Source organism: Lynx canadensis, chromosome C1 (assembly GCF_007474595.2).
Source record: "Lynx canadensis isolate LIC74 chromosome C1, mLynCan4.pri.v2, whole genome shotgun sequence".
Taxonomy (NCBI): domain Eukaryota; kingdom Metazoa; phylum Chordata; class Mammalia; order Carnivora; family Felidae; genus Lynx; species Lynx canadensis.
This window is the reverse complement of record NC_044310.1, coordinates 18,876,412-18,893,439: the sequence shown is the minus strand read 5'-3', so window position 1 is coordinate 18,893,439 and position 17,028 is coordinate 18,876,412. Positions and strand designations below refer to the sequence as shown.

General features: G+C 50.8%; 1 protein-coding gene and 1 long non-coding RNA gene across 2 annotated transcripts in view; one reads left to right on the top strand and one right to left on the bottom strand.

The window, feature by feature from the left end:
- MAN1C1 (mannosidase alpha class 1C member 1) overlaps positions 1-17,028 on the bottom strand; it is a 142,570-nt gene that overhangs the window by 75,838 nt on the left and 49,704 nt on the right. Inside the window, exon 5 of the mRNA XM_030328050.1 lies at positions 9,533-9,629. Within this exon, the coding sequence (XP_030183910.1) occupies positions 9,533-9,629 (97 nt within the window). The remainder of the gene's footprint in view (positions 1-9,532; positions 9,630-17,028) is intronic.
- LOC115520316 lies at positions 1,350-8,181 on the top strand. The gene is made up of 3 exons (XR_003970763.2): positions 1,350-1,788; positions 2,047-2,478; positions 4,278-8,181. It is a non-coding gene; the product is annotated as an uncharacterized LOC115520316 (long non-coding RNA).

The following is a 17,028-nucleotide window of genomic DNA, read 5'->3' as shown; positions in this document are numbered from 1 at the left end:
CAACGGGAACGTAAAATGGTACGGCCACAGTGGCAAACAGTCTGGCAGCTCCTTAGAAGTTTACACAGAGTTACCATATGATCCAGCAACTCCACTCCTACACGAACACCCAAGAGAAATGAAAACCCACATCCACCCAAAAACTTGGATGTGAATGTTCATAGCAGTAGGATTCGTAATAGGCAAATGAATTAAAAAGTAGGCACAATCCAATGTCCATCCGCTGCTAAAAAGACAAACAAAATGTGGTATACTCACACAACGGGATATTATTTGGCAACAAGGGAAGGGAAGTATATGCTACAGGGTAGATGAACCTCAAAAAATTAGGTCCACTGAAAGAAGCCATTCACAAGAGACCAGATATTATATGACCCCTTTTATATGTCACGTTCAGCATTGGCAAATCTATGTAGGGACAGAAAGTAGATTAATGGCTGCCTGGGGCTGGCAGGGGAGGGAGGGTTGGAGAGACTGCTGAGGGGTATGGGGTTTACTTGTAATTGCCACAAACTGGAAACAAAAATGTCTAACAACAGTAGAATGGGTGGATAAACTTGAAAAGGAATGAACTACTGTTTATGATGTAATTATGAGTAAAGAGAAGCAAACAGACAACACTAATCTAAGATGATAGAAGTCAGAATAGTGGTGACCCGTGGGGGCTACTGACTGGGTGGGGCCTGTGGGTAAGGGAAATGCTACCTCGACCTGCAGGGTAGTTATAGGATGTACCTGTACGTAAAATTCATTGGGATGTGCACTTAAGATGTGCACTTAAGATGTGTGCATTTTACTGCATGTAAGCTATAAGTTACATCTCCATTTTTAAAAACTAATTAAAAAAATGAGAGAGAGAGAGAGAGAGAGAGAGGGAGAGAGAGAGAGAGAGAGGCCCAAGTGAATAGACCAGGGCACAAGTCCTGGCTATCAAGGCTTTGTGAGCGTTTCTGTCCCTCCCTCCGGGCGCCTCCTTCCCCATCCTCCAGACATCAGACCAGATGGTTTCAAAGGATCCAGCTGGCACCGGCAGTCTGAGATTCTGCGAATTCACATACCTATTTGTCCCTGAGTTTGTTGGGAAATTTGGCAAATGCCAAACTCGAATCAATGTGGTGCGGAGAAAAGGGGGCTGGTTGTCTGCCGTGGGCTCAGCCTCGTTTCCAAGGAAGGCAAGGTCTTTGGAAAGTGGGTGGGAACACCCCGCCTCCAGGAGGGAATGTCGCTTTCAATATGAATCATCTTAGGCATCCAACAGCTTGCTCTGGGAATAGATACCCTGACTCACTTCTCCCTGACAGGAACAAGTCTTGCTACTAAAATTTCAGATGTCAAGAGAACCAGCACAGCCCAAATAGCCTCTCAGAGGTTGGGGAGTGGGGGGGGGGGGGGGGGGAGAAAGAAAGAAAAAGAAAGAAAGAAATCAGCCTAGTAACCAACGAGGAATCACAGAGGGGATGGGCATCTTTGTACAGAAGACCGGACGAGGCCCAGAGGAAGCCGCCGGCTCACACGGCAGCTGGCGCCAGGGCTGGGACGGGGACCCAAGGCTCCTGACCTCGGGTTTTCTTTGTACAACAACCTGCTACTATATTTTTTAGAGAAATAAATTATGCTCCGTGCTGGTGGGAAGCCTTTTAAACAAAAAGAAAAAAGGAAACGGCCAAGATGCATCTTAATTAGAAAGCGCTTGGGAAAAAAAAATCTTCGCGGGAGGCGGGTACACAGCACCGTGCCACGAACGGTCAGCAGCATCAGAGTGTGAGAACCCAGCAGGCTAATTTAGAGGTGAGCGCGTTGCTCTGGTAATTATCCGGTGTGACCCGAGGGGCTTTCTGGTCTTCAGAAGGTGGCCGGGAAATCATGGAGGTGTCACTCAAGGCCACAGGGAGGCCCCCATGAGGCCGTAGCATCCGACCAGCAACGGCCAGTTCTGTCCGTCCTTCACGTGCGGGGTTAATATTTCCATCCCATCACCCTCCTTGTGCTAAAAGCCCATCTGCCAGTGACCAGCATTTCTAATCCATTTCCTCTGCACTTTGACAGCCTCCAGCGTCCGGATGGAGCGGCCACGGCTCCCCAAACACGTGACTGCCCGGAAGGTTTGCTCGCTGCCCTTACGCCTGACCCGTTCCATCCAAGCAATTGCGACATCGCCACTTCCAAGGAAGATGACAGCTCTTTCTCAAAACAAACTCAAAGCCTGGGTCAGGAATGTGCACCACAGCCTGCTGAAAATCAGTGACAACATGGCCTGACGCTGATTTTCCCAAGAACTATGGGATCCTTGGTGTTTTTGGTTTTGTTTTTCAGAAAAAAGAAACCGTCCACACGGTAGATAGGGTGTTTTCAGCCAGAGAAGTCAACGTGCTCTGTTACCCAATAGCAGGGGAGGAGGGAAAGGGCCCCGGGAAGGGGACGCGTGCACGCCAGGCAGGGTGCTGGGGCAACCTAGGCCTGCCCCCCTCGCCGTCACAGGTGAGTAAACTGAGGTTCAGAGAATTCCATGACTTGCCCAGTTTCATTGGCTTGGTAAACGCTACTGAGGACGTGAACTCAGGCGTACCTCCAAAGTCAAAAGGCTGCCTCCCAGAAACAAGCTCAGAGATCTGCGGGAACAACACGGAGTTCTGTGGAAAACCGCAGAAGCAGGTGGCTTTCGCAAACGGTCTCTCTGGCAAAGTGTGCAGTTCCCTAGGTAGCCATACTGGTAGAGTAACTCTCACCCCCACAAAGAGATCCAGGAAGACTGGGGTGCGTGTGTGTGTGGTGGGGGGGAGACTGTGAGCATTTTGCAGGAGGCACTACTGAGTCACACGCCAGAAAGCAATTGTAAAAATGACATCTTGGGACCTGGATTTATTCCCTCTTCAACATCATATTTGCTCCGTTTACAAGGCAAAGATGATTTTTCTCTCTGCCAAGGCCGAACATTCCCAGCCTGTGATCTGAAAATCATGCTGTGTTCATTTTGCCTCTTAACTCACCCAAGGCCATAAATCATCCCTCGAAATGGGGATTTGGTTGGCAGTTCTATAGGGGATTCACAGGGCAGAGGAGGAATCCAATTTGGGGCTCTCACGGTCATCCTGAGCCGGCTGGGAGCAGGGCAGCATTGCTTTTGGCCACACAAGTGCCTCCATGCTCCACGGAGAAGACGCCCGAGAGGCAGATCTCCCGACTAAGCAGGGCCTTTGCTCTCCTGGGTTAGTTTGCGGATTCCAAGTGCACTTTGTGACAAAGGAGGAGGTCAAGGCAACTGGAGAGAGTGAGAGGAACAGAGAGCACAGCAGGATCCAGCCCTTCCCCAGCCAAACCCAGGACGAGGGGCTAGGGGAAAACAGGGCAGGCGGAGACTGAGGTGGGCGATTCATTCATTCCAAAATATTGATTAAGAGCCTACTGCCTGTGATGTGCCAGGCACTGTTTCTTTCCTTGGAATAGAATTATTTTCACAATCATCTTTTAACAAATAGAATAACAGTGGAGGCAGCTTACAGTTAATGAGTGTACTCGGCAGGTGTTTCACACACATCGGCTTTATCTGATCTTTACAGCTGCTGGGTGAAGTAGGTATTATCCTCATTGTACAGATGGAGAAACCGAGGTGCAGAGAGATTAAGAAACCTGGGGCACCTGGGTGGCTCAGCTGGTTAAGTGTCTGACTTCAGCTCAGGTCATGATCTCACAGTTTGTGAGTTCGAGCCCCACACTGGGCTGGCTGCTGTCAGCACAGAGCCCCCTTCAGATCCTCTGTCCTCTTCTCTCTCTGCCCCTCCCCTGCTCACTCGTTATCTCTCTCAAAAATAAACAAACATTTAAAAAGAAAGAAAGGGGGCGCCTGGGTGGCGCAGTCGGTTAAGCGTCCGACTTCAGCCAGGTCACGATCTCGCGGTCCGTGAGTTCGAGCCCCGCGTCGGGCTCTGGGCTGATGGCTCAGAGCCTGGAGCCTGTTTCCGATGCTGTGTCTCCCTCTCTCTCTGCTCCTCCCCCGTTCATGCTCTGTCTCTCTCTGTCCCAAAAATAAATAAACGTTGAAAAAAAAAATTTTTAAAAAGAAAGAAAGAAAGAAACTTGCCCATGGTCACATGACTGGTAAGTGGCAGAGCCAGGATTCGAACTCAGGCAGGTGAGGTTCTCAAATCCATACCTCTCTTAGCTCATTATGCTGACGGCCAGTGGAGTGTTTTGCAATCATGTGTTTTCAGGTTATTGGGCAGGGATAAAATATCTTCCTATGCTGGGAGAACAGAGGAAAATCTGAATCTTTTTTCCAGGCCCTGAATACTCAGCTGATGTCCACTAGAAACTGATGCCTGGAGATGGGCTGCAGCAGACTCTGGCCATGAAGTACATGTCTTCTCCAGCTTCCATGAGGACACTGGAGTAGAAGATACAGCACCACCAGCCCCGAAACCATCCTTCTGCCCTGTTTCCTTCTCTGTGGCCACCGTAAGTGGTCACTGGGGGACAGGGCAGCACGGTGGTTTATGGGTTGGTTTTTGGAGTTTGACAGCCTTGTCATGAAGTCTCTGCTTGATAACTGTGTGACTAAGCAAGTCCTAAAACTCACCTAGTCTCAGTTTCCTTATCTGTGAAATAGGGATAAAATGGGTAGTTTATTCCTTCCAAGGGCTATGAGGAAGACTTAAGAGAATGCATGTGCAGGGAACCCCCAAATCATACACTCCCTGACAGTGTCCTCCTGCTAAAGCTCCACAAACTCCTAGCTCCTGGTGGTGATCTGGCCATGACCATAGGCCTGCATTTTGACAATCCGGCCTTGGTCAATTTAGCTAATCTCAGAGTGGGTGGTGCAAAGAGCCCTGGGCTGGGACTCATGCCGAGAGTCTGAGCCTCTGTCCTGCAATTAATAGGCTGTGTCACCCCGAAAGTCCCTTCCCCTCTCTGAGCTTGGTTTCCCCCACACTCAGATGAAGAAGTAGGACCTGCCTTCAAAGAGTCCCACTGGTGGCACCCTCCCAAGACTCTGTGCTCGTGCCGATTTTCCCTTCTGCCAAGGCAAGATGAAGTTATCATGGCTCACTCGGACTTCTTGGGAGGATTAATGCTCGTTAAGTGCTTCAAGGCTGGCAGCTGGCACCGATGCAAGGTGTCACTTACTACCTGCCCGGAAATTCTTATCCTGGCAGGAGGCTGATTTATTCCATGGCCTTGAACCTTAACCTTCCCCTGCCTCTTCCCTGTTAAAAATTCCTCTGTCAGCTGCTTCAATGAAGGAGCGAACGGGATGCTGTCCGCCAGTGGGCTGCCCACCCATGATCTCTGCCATGGGTACTCAAGGGCTGGGAAGACAGGGCAGGCTTGGAAAGCCCTGGAGCCCTCAGGTGGCCCCCTGAGCCCAGGGGTCTTGGGCATGCTCCAGTCAAAACAGGAGGGGCACATACTGTCCTAAGGGACTCACATCATCCTCACATCAGCTGACTTGAAGAACGCCAGGCATGAATATGAGCGCTTCTGTGTCTTAGCTCCTTTAGCTCTCAAACCAATCCTGTGAGTAGCTGGTACTGTTGTCCCAACTTACAGCTGGGACACTGAGGCCCAGAAAGGTTAAACTTGCCCACGATCACACAGCTAATCAGTGTGGAGCAGCATGCAAATGCAAGCCGTGTGGCCCCTGAGTCCCATGCTCCTCAGCTAGCTCATTTGATGTCCTCCAACTCCCAGCAGCAGCCCTTTGCATAGGTAAGGAAGCTGGGCCTCTGTGCACCGAGCCTCTGAGAGTTACCAGTGATAAGAGCACTGCCATCGAGTGCCTGCTCTGGGTCTGGCTCGGGGCTAGGCCTTTGTCTCCAGTCTGTCACCACAGCCCCAGGAGACAGGGGCCTCTGCCCCACTCCACAGTCTGAGGCCACACAGCTACCACGTGGCAACACAGAGGCCCTGCTCAGGCAGGCTTAGATCCAAAGTCCACGCTCTTTCCACCACCTGGCTGGACACTAACAGGGACGTTCCGGTGACATCTCAGAGGACGGGGAAAGAAGCGGATAGCTGCCGTGGCCTGGGCCACAAGGCAAGGAGCAGGCTGTGTCCTTACCCACAGCCCCGGGGTCTTGGGAACAATTTCGGACAGGGCCTGCTGAGCCGGATGTTAGTAAAAAGGAAGCCACTTTGATACTGAATTGCTTAGGACACGAACACTGGCTTGAGAGACACCTCGCTCAGTGGTCTTGCTCTCAGAGTGAGAACAGATTCAGGGAGGGGTGCACGGGCAGCTGAGAGGGGAACCAACGTGGTGAAATGCGGAGGAGGGCCGCACAGGACACCACGCTCGGCATCTGATGTTCTCCCTGCAGAGCCAGGTGCCAGTGTGAACCCATCACTCCTCCCCGCATGCAGCCCTCTTGGCCTTGCAGGCCAGGAAGAGGGGGCTGCAAGAGCCCGCGTCCAAACGACTCGGCCGGGTGGGGCAGGGTGGGCACTGCTCCCACCCGACCTTCTCGGCGGGGCTCAGTTTACGGCGAAGTCACGGAAGACGGCAGCGGCCAGAGCCCAGCAACGAGGCCACCCAGCGGCCCACGTGAGTCCAGAAAAAGAAGTGGCAGGGTGACAAGCAGCTGAATTCAAGCCAGTTCACCTCCTTCTGTCTTCGGGAACAGTCTGGCTTCAAAGCCCCTCATGGATCCAGTCCAAACCAGAACCTCTTCCTCCTCTGCATTCCCATAAGCCTCTGTCTCATAAGACACACATGCGGTCGCCACGGTCATAGCTACTACCCATTTGGCAGGTTCTCCGTGTCAGGTAGGCCCTGGGCTGGGGCTCTGAGGTCTTCTTTAGCTCCGCTGTGCAGAAAAACTCAGGATCGTAGAGAGATGACTTGCCTAAGCTCACACAACCAGGAGCTGGTAAATAAACACTTGTTGAGTGAAAGAGTAAACTGAGACCAGCTCTCCCTGCCCAGTACCCGGGCCCCTGCCCACCCTCCTCTCCCAGGAGCCAGCCGCCCACTGCCACTTCTCTGCTGGCGGCAGAAGAAAGACGCTGCGTCACTGCCAGGACTGTTGCGAACACTGGATGATGCGGCACCGGGGGTCCTGCTAAGGCTGCTCTGGGAGACAGATGCCCGGGGGACCTCAGGACCTCCCATGGCCTCACCTGGGCAACTGCCGACTGCATTTGTTATGCTGTAAATCGTAAATCACTCGTACACGCTTGGCCCTCTGCGTGGTCGTACGTGCTCACATAGAAGTCCAGTGTGAAGGACGGACGAGCAGGGGCCCAGAGAGGCGAAGTGACTTGGACCTGGCCACACAGCACAGGGCAGAGTGAGGACCTGTACCCAGGTCCAAGTTTCTTTCCACCATTCCAGCTGCCCACTCTCCATCAGGTCTGGTACTGAAGCGGGGCTGAAGAGTTGAGGTGCAAATGGCAGCCTCGAGGAACGTTTACACAAGGGGAGGTGGCTTAGCCCGATCCTCCCTGGAGTGCTCCCCGTGGTGCTCCCTCTGTCCCCATGGATGGTCTGAGCAACAGCTATGCCCCTGCTGCACAGTTTCAGAAATCAGCCTCCCCCGACTTCCACCAATTCCCCGAAAATTCGCACACTGCCTCCGTGGTTCCAGCCCCGATGTACACCAGGAGCCAAAGCTCCAACAACTCTGAGGAGACTCACGCCAGCCGCCTTTCCCCCGGGCTGATGTTGGGGAAGGTCTGTTCTAAGGCAGGGAGGACAACCAGGCTCCTCAACAGAAATCTGCACATTTCATATTTGAGGTTAAGGAAACATCTGTCTTCCTCTCCTCTGACTCAAGAGTCCTCCGTAGCAATCTATGCTAAGACAACATTTTATGCACAAAGATGGTAACTGCTGAATTGTTTTTAATAGCAAAAAAATGGAAACGGCTTCTGTCCAACGTTAGCAGGATAGTTAAATGAACTACGGCACATCCATGCATTAATTGCAACCATTAAAACCATTCTTTATGAAAAAAATTTGAATAAGTTAGGGAAATACCTATGAATGTAACATTAAGCCAAAACAGAGACAGACAGAGAGAGAAAGAGGACATGGAATTGCATACAGAGAGGGAAAAAAAGTACAGAGAAGACTGGAAGGAAGTGAACCAAGATATCAACACAGGCTGCATCCGGGTGGCAGAACGAGTTGTTTTCTGTTTTACACCTTTTGATACTTTTTCTTTTCTCCTAAATTCCTGTGATAATCAGAGAAATAAAAGCAGCTACCCAAATTCTTTCTTACTCTCTCTCTTCCTTTTCCACCCCCACCCCCCACCCCCAAGACACACACACACACACACACACACGCACGCGTGCGCACCCTGAGTGAATGATCTGAACGTCCAGAAAGGATGTGATGCTGACTGGTTACAGGGAGGAAAGCAGGTCCTGTGTCTCTTTTCCCTCAACACAAATGCTTCTAATAAGACCATACACACAGGGCCATTCCTTTAAATTTGTCTTCAAGGTTTTCCTGGGAGGGGAGCCTGGGTGGCTCAGTTGGTTAAGTGGCCGACTCCTGATACCGGCTCAGGTCGTGATCTTGCGGTCGTGAGATCAAGCCCTGAGTCAGGCTCCACACTGAGCATGGAGCATGCCTGGGATTCTCTCTCTCTCTCTCTCTCTCTCTCTCTCTCGCTCCCTCTGCCCCTCTCGCCTGCCCTCTCTCTCTCTCAAAATAAATACACATTAAAAAGGTTTTCCTGGGACTTTTCAACTGACTTGGTTCTTTGGGTCTGGACCTCAGGAGCCTGCGTCTCTAAGGAGTAAGGAACACAGCAGGTGAATTTTTGTCTCCAGCCCCAGACAGCTCCCATCTCTCAAGGAAGAAGCAAGCCGGGAGGCTTTTCTTGTGAAAGGCCTACAGAGAGGAGAGCTGGCGACTTGGAAGGGTGTTAAATTTGGAACGTGAGGTCATGCCCACAATAAGGCACTCTGCAGTCTCTCCAGCTGAGAGAGGCTTTCGAGTTAGGAGAACTGTGGCTGGAGAGGGAAGAGACATGGGCAAGTGAGGCTGCAGGTCACACACGAGCTGGTGACACGAGGTAGCACCCATGCCGCTCCCTGCCGGGCTACAGTTCTGTCCGTCCACCAAGTCAGCATGCGAGGCGCACCTGTAGGACCCTGGAAGCAGTGCCCGCACCCACGTCATCAGAAACCTCTTCTGTTTCTCTATGAAATCACCCGAGATCACTTTACAGCTACGCCTGGAGGAGTGGATTTAAAGCCCCTCCGCATCCGTGTCCTTCAGAGCTCCAAACCTACTCCTTGGAAGCAGGTCTCCATTCCTCACTGTCCCCGGCCACACGTCCGAGTGTGTTTGCTCGAAAACACACACTAAGCACATGCAAAGACGAGTGTGAAGTGAGACGGAAGCGTGTGGGCTTCCCCCAAATCTAGAAAGCTCAGAAGCCTGAACAGCCCAGAAGGAAGTCAGCCTTGGGATCCCCCAGGTCTGGGGAAATAGGAACACAACTCAGGGGGTGAAAAGTCAAAACCGCACCCCACTCGGTCCGCAGCGGGGGGGCAGTGGGTCTGCCGGACACCAACTCACCGAACATGCTGCCCTCGTAGCCGTCTTTCGTGAGTGGCCGGAGCTCGTTTTTCCCCATCGCGTAACGCTTGTAGCTCTGCCAGGCGAACTGCATCATCTACAAGAAAAAGCAGGAAACGGAACCTGAGCACGGCCGTTCCCAACAACCTGTACCGGCCACCTGGCTTTGCCCTCTGCAACAGGATCCGAAACCACATTGAAAAAATAACCTTCCAGGGGCGCCTGAGTGGCTCAGTCGGTTAAGCGTCCGACGTCGGCTCAGGTCATGATCCTGCGGTTAGTGAGTTCGAGCCTCACATCGGGCTCTGTGCTGACAGCTGGGAGTCTGGAACCTGCTTCACATTCTGTGTGTGTGTGTCTCTCTGCCCCTCTCCACAGCTGCCTGAAAGGCCGTTCTCCTCAGACGACCCCATGAGTCCAGAGTCTACCCACAGATTCCTTAGAGAAGACACAGAAAGCACCAAATATATTCTAGCCACCCTTCAGTGCCAAAGAGAAAAGCTACCTCTTCCATGAAGCCTTCCTGTTTTGCTCTGGCCTAAACTGATCCTCTGAAAGGAAGGAAATAACTCGCTGAGTGGTGCCAGGTGTAACCTAATAAAGCAATCCCCTAGTGAGGCATTGTTGACTCCATTCCGTAGATAAGGACACAGGGCAAAGACATGAGGTCACTTGTCCAAGGTTACCCAGAGTCAATGAGAGTGCTGGGAATGGAACCGGTGCCCTGCGGCCCCAAAGCCGTAGGCCTGTCCCCCAAAGTCCTTGTTTTGTCCCCTAAAGTCACCACATGAGTCTCTCTGAACTTTTCCCACACCTGTTGACGTACCCTGGCCATCCCAGGCTCCCTAGCACCCCAGCTAGTCACTGTCAGTTTTTGTTCCCCTGGCTCTGAACCATAAGCTCCTTGAAGCCAGAAACTGTGCTTGCCTCAGTTTCTCCCACAGCACCCAGCACAGGGCTTGGTACATGTAGGCAGCAATGAGTATTTATTGACTTTGGCACCCAGGCTGTGCAGTTCTTACTACATTAAGGCAACTATGTTGGCCTGTAGGAACATCATGCAACCACCTTGGTCCTCCAGCCGCACTTAGCACCGGAGGCTGGAGGAAGCCAGGCTAACAATATACCCTCAGCCCTGCTCCCCCGGCCCCCAGGGTCCCCCTTATTTGCCTCAAGGATGCTGTCTTTTTGCCTCTGCATGGTGGGCTGCCTGGGTGACAGCGGAGCAGAGGAGGGAGCAGGGGCAGGCGGCAGAGGCACAGCTGAGGGACAGGTGGGCGAGGAGGCAGCTGGTGTGGTGGAAAGAACTCAGGCTTCAGGGCCAGAGCGGCCTGGGTTCTCATCTCACCTCTGCTTTGACTTTGGCAAGTCATGGAGCCTCAGTGGACATCTCTTTGAAATGGGAACAGCAAGGGCTACTTTGCTGAAAGGTTTAATCCCCAATCCTGAAAGGTTTGCATGAAAGAAAGTAGCTGGAAATGCCTGGTTTCCGACCTGCACGTGATTGACAAGCCTCCTCAGCCTCTAAAATTCCCATCCGGTCCCCCAAGCCTCAGCCACCTCCCTCCTTCCAGTCACCCTTAGCTCTCAAACTCTGTGTGCATTAGAATCAGCTGGAAAGCTTGCTGAATCTATCAGCCCCATCCTTGAGTTTCTGATTCAGCAGGTCTGGGGGGACGGGGCCAAGAAGTTCCCGCGTGATGCTGCTGGTCCATGGGCCACCCCTGAAAACGACAGATCTGATGATGTGTTTCTTTCTATTTCCAACCTCACCTCCAGACGCTGTCCGGCACCCTTCTACTTTTCTCCCCCTATCTCCCAGCCTACCTTCCTGTCTCAGCTCCCTCTCTCTGGACGTCTCTATCTTCATCCTCTATGTTCTGCCACTCCGGGTACCAAGGCTTAGAAGCAGTCCCTTCCAGACACATCTGGACCCAAACTTCTGCTGTGTTTGCCACTGTGGCCCAAACACACAGACCAGGAGGGCAGACGTGACAAGCCTAGGTCCCGCATTCCCTGTGAAGTGGCAGAATAATCTAGCAGCACCTCTCCATTTCGTAGACGTTCAAGCCGAGGCTCCGAGATGGAAGTGATCAGGGAAGCACAGCCAGCAGGGCTGGAATCCAGCTCTTTCGACTCCCACACCGGCCAAGCCCATCCCCATGCCTGGCCTGTATGTGGCTTCCCATGTGACATACATGAAAATGTCATGGTAACGCATGCCAAGCACTTGGCACAGGCTTTGAGTCTTAGTTCCATTCCTCTGTTATTTTCTACTTATCCTGAATTGGCAATAACAGAAACTAATTGCCGGGTATGAGTGCTTAAGGGAGACTGGCCTCCTCCCTCAGTCTCTCTTATCTGGAGGCCCCCTCAGTTTAGCCATTGTGAGGGGGGGAGGGGAGGGTGGGAGAGCGGCAGGAGGCTGGTAAAACATAAATGACAGCAGGGAAGCAGCAGCAGAGGTCTGGAGGGGGAGGACCGCACCCTCCCCTCCAATCCCCCCTGCTTAAGAGAAAGAGAGAGAAGTGGGTGTACCAGGGTAATTAGGAGAATCGTAGGTATCTACGTGTTCTCAGAGGAGCTGCCACTGTGGAGACGTTTGGAACGGGGCCCGCGTTCTCAGTCATCCACATCAGTGGAGGGGAACGGAGGCACAAATAATCCCTGCGCCACTTGGGACTAGATTCAGGAAGCAACCAGAGTGGCTCTCAGTCTCTCTCTCTCTCTCATACACACACACACACACACACACACACACACACACACACACACACACGACGTCTCCCATCTCGGGTCACAAGTGGCTCAACCTGGGCACTGGATGAGCAGGGGACGGGAAAAGACCCCCAGCCAGGTAGTCCTTACTTCTCTTCCTCAAGCCCCGCAAGCAAGCACCGACCAGGTGTCCTGTCCTGTGCTCAGCGGCAGTTTGGGCCACAGCCACAGTGGGGATGCTCCCCTGGCCTCACCCTCTACTTCCTGCCAACTGCTTATCTTCCTTCAGATCCCAGTGGAAATAGTGTGCAGGGCAATTTGCAGGGCAGGAGGCCTAAGTCAGACCTGCACCCCCCCCCACTCCTTCCCCTGCATTCCTGATGTCACACCCTGCAGCAGCCTGCAGTCAAGTTTTATACTTGGATTATGGGGTAGGTCCCCTAAACCCCTATTCATTGCCACATGCCTGGCAACTCATCCAGGGACTGGCACATAATAGGTGGCTCACTAAATATTTGCTGAATGACTGTAAGAACAAGAAAATGACGGGGCGCCTGGGTGGCGCAGTCGGTTAAGCGTCCGACTTCAGCCAGGTCACGATCTCGCGCTCCGTGAGTTCGAGCCCCGCGTCGGGCTCTGGGCTGATGGCTCGGAGCCTGGAGCCTGTTTCCGATTCTGTGTCTCCCTCTCTCTCTGCCCCTCCCCCGTTCATGCTCTGTCTCTCTCTGTCCCAAAAATAAATAAAAAAACGTTGAAAAAAAAATTTAAAAAAAAAAAAAAAAAAGAAAATGGCTGTAGAGTTTAACACATGGTTGGCAGACTGGCAGACCACACACATCATGGGCAAGGCAGGTAATGGGTCAGAGGGGCGGGGCTTCTGCACAACAGAGGCACTCAGAAGAGGGCGAGTGTGTGTGCCTCAAGTGGATCCCCAAGTGTGCTGACGGACACACAGGACTGTGAGGGGCACAAGCTGAGGATGACCCACAAAAAGGCTAATCTCACTCTGCAGCTGGTGATACATGCCTTGGGTGACCCTCGGATTGGGCTTGAGAGGTAGATAGTCCCTGGCTTCATGTTAGGCAATTCTAAGACCTCAAAGGTCATCAAGTCTCCCTCTTGCCTCATGCAAGTTCTTTAATAAAAGATTATGCCATGTCTCTTTGAACACCCCCAGTGACGGGGTGCTCACCACCTTACCAAGCAGCCCATCTGACTGTAGTTTCACAAAGTTCTTCCTTAATCAGTCCAAATCTGTTTTCCCTATGGGCCATGGGGAAGACAGTTCATACTGCTTTCATAGCAGAGACCTTCCGACAGGTAGGTCAACTCACCAGTCACCTCAGGCTGTCTGTTGGCCAACTGAGTGCCCAGCTCCTTCAACAGCACCCCTCACGGCAGAGCCCTGAGTCCCCTGAAACGGCAGACCCACACGTCGTAACGTTTTTCCAAGATGCCCCGAGACTTCGTTGCCCATTCGTTATGGCTGGCTATACTTTTGTTAATGAGTCGAAAACCAAAGTGCAGACTCTCCCTACTCTCATCTGGACCAGATCCTGTGGGCGGGGACTTGCCACTTGTCCCTAATAATTTCATCTTGTAGGACTCTGCCTACCATTCTGTGCTGTCAGGATCTTTCTGGAACCAGATCTTATAATTCAATGTGCATGTGTCTGTCTGCTTTGGGTAATCTGCAAACTTGATAGGACTGCCATCTGTGTCTCCCCCTGAGTTTTGGACAGAAACATTAAACAGGGGGGCTGAGAACGGCGTCGGGGAACAGCAGCAGGGGCCTTTCTCCTGGATGTAGCATTTTTGAGTGTCATCTGTCAGCAAGTGAGGAGCCCACCAATCACTACAAGCCCCGTGTCTCCATTTTTGGACATGGAGATATTTGAAGGACAGGGCTGAAACACAAAACAGTCCCCTAACATAGCTTGTACAGAAAAAATAAATTGCTGCTTTTTTTTTTTTAAAGGAAAATCAGGGGTTAGACTGGCACGATTTGTTCTTAGAGAACCCATTTTGGCTCCTCCGAATCAGCATTTTTTGTTCTAAATGCTTGCAAATCACTAACTTAAAAACCTATTACTGTCTCTTAGGAGGCTATAATCAAAAAGACGGACAACAGCGAGTGTTGGCCACAACGGGGAGAAATTGGAACCCTCGTGCATTGCTGATGGGAATGAAAATGGTGTAGTCACATTGGAGAGAAGTTTGGTGTTGGAGAGAATTTTGGTTAAATAGTCCCAGCAACTGCACTTTTAGGTGTGGACCTGTGTAGAAAAGAGCCAACAGCTGGCCCCAGGCTTCTATCCCTGGAAAGGCCTGCCTGCAAGGTTGGTCCTTGGCTGGCATGTGGGAACGTGGATTTCGCGAATGTTCCCACCATCCTAAGTAGTGAGGGTAGTTTCCTGACCTTATGCTGAACACCCGCTTTCCTTCAGGGAGTCTAGAGTTTTGGTACATGCTAAAATGGTACCTATGTGGGGCACCTGGGTGGCTCAGTCGGTTGTGTCTGACTTCGGCTCAGGTCATGATCTCACGGTTCACGGGTTCAAGCCCCCCATCGGGCTCCATGCTGACAGTTCAGAGCCTGGAGCCTGCTTCGGATTCTGTGTCTCCCTCTCGTCCTGCCCCTTCCTAACTTGCACTCTGTCTCTCTCTCTCTCTCTCAAATATGAACAAATGTTAAAAAAAATCAAAAATAAAATAAGATAAAATAAAATAGTACCTATGTGACCATACCCCAGTAAAAACCTCAGGCACTGAGTCTCTAATGAGCTTCCCTGATAAAGAACACCTCATGCGTGTTGTCACAATTCCGTGCTAGAAGAACTCAGCATCTCCTGCATGATTCCACTGGGACAGGACTCTTGGAAGCGGTGCCTGGTTTCCTCTGGGCTTCCCTGCATGCACTTTCTCCCCCTGCTGATTTCTCTCTGCGTCCTGTCGCTACAGTAAAAATCTCAGCCGGGAGTAGGGCTAAGTGCTGAAGCTTGTGAGCCCTCCTGGCGAATCACTGAACCTAGGGGTCCCCTGACACGTCCCCTGGAAAATAAAAAAAAACACGAGTCTGCACAAAAGCTTGTATACAAATGTGCACAGCAGCGCTATTTTTAATAGCGCAAAGGTGAAAACAACCCAAATGTCCACTGACTGATGAATGAATCAACAAAATGTAGAATACATATGGAATGGAGTAGTACTTAGCCATAAACAGAAAGGAAGTACAATATACACCAGAGCAGGGAGGGACCTTGAAAACACTGTGCTAAGGGAAAGCCAGACACAAAAGGCCACAGAATGTAGGCTTCCATGTCTATGAAATGTCCAGAACAGGCCAATCCATGCAGACGGGAAGTAGATTAGTGGTCACCAGGGGCTGGGGAAAGGAAGACATGGAGAATGACGACTAGTGGGTATGACGCCTTTTTGGGGTGATGAAAATGTTCTATAGTTGGTGGATGAGGACTGTACAGCTATGTGAATTACTAAAAACCACTGAATTTTATACTTTCAAAACAGGTGATTTTTATGGTATGCGAATTATATCTCAGTATTTATATTTTTTATTTTATTTTATTAAAAAAATTTTTTAATGTTTATTTATCTTTGAGAGATAGAGAGAGAGACAGACTACAAGTGGGGGAAAGGCAGAGACAGAGAGGGACACAGAATCTGAAGCAGGCTCCAGGCTCTGAGATGTCAGCACAGAGCCTGATGCGGGGCTCGAACTTGCGAACCGTGAGGCCATGACCTGAGCTGAATTCAGACGCTTAACCGACTGAGCCACCCAGGCACCCCAAGTTATTTATATTTTTAAAAACTATTAGTAGGGACAATTAGATGTCATACACCACGTGATATGACACACTGAGGATACACCACCATCATTTCAGTGGCATTCCCGCCCAAAACACAAACCGAAATCTGGGGACAATGTACAACATAAATGACCTTCACTCTTCAAAGACATTAAGGTCATGAAAGAAAAGGAAAGACGGAGGGACTGTTATAGACTCAAGGAGACCAGAGAGACATGACCTAAATGCTGTATGTGAACTTGAATGTAATCCCAGAGCAGCGATTATTATTATTTCTATAAAGACAACTTTCAACAGAACTGACAAAATCTGAATGGGGTGTAAGAATCAGGTGGCAGTATCATATCAGTGTCAAATTTCTTCCTTCCTTTCTTTCTTTCCTTCTTTCTTTTCCTCCCGTCCTTTCAATTTATTTTGAGAGAGTGCGAGCAGTAGAGGGGCAGAGAGAGAATCCCATGCTGTCGGCACAGGGTTCAGTCTCACGAACCATGAGATCATGACCTGAGCCAAAATCAAGAGTCAGATTCTTAGCCAACTGAGCCACCCAGGCACCCCTCAATTTCCTATTTTAACAGTTTTACTGTGGTTATGTAGAAAAGTGGCATGAAGGTTTTGGAAATACACAATACAGTATTTAAGGGTTAGGGGCATTATGCTTGCGACTTACTCTCAAATGGCTCAGAAAACTGTGTTATGTGTGTGTAGCAAGAGAAAAGAGAAAACAGGGTAATATTTGAGGAATCTGAGTGAAGGGTAAATGTGATATCTTTTTTATATTTTTGCAACTTTTCTACAAGTCTGAGACTATTTAAAAAAAAAAAAACATTTGGGGGGGGGGCACCTGACTGGCTCAGTGGGTAGAGCATACACTGCTTATTCTCAGGGTTGTGAGTTTGAGCCCCATATTGGGCATAGAGCCTACTTAAAAAAGGGGGGCTAGAGAGGTGCCTG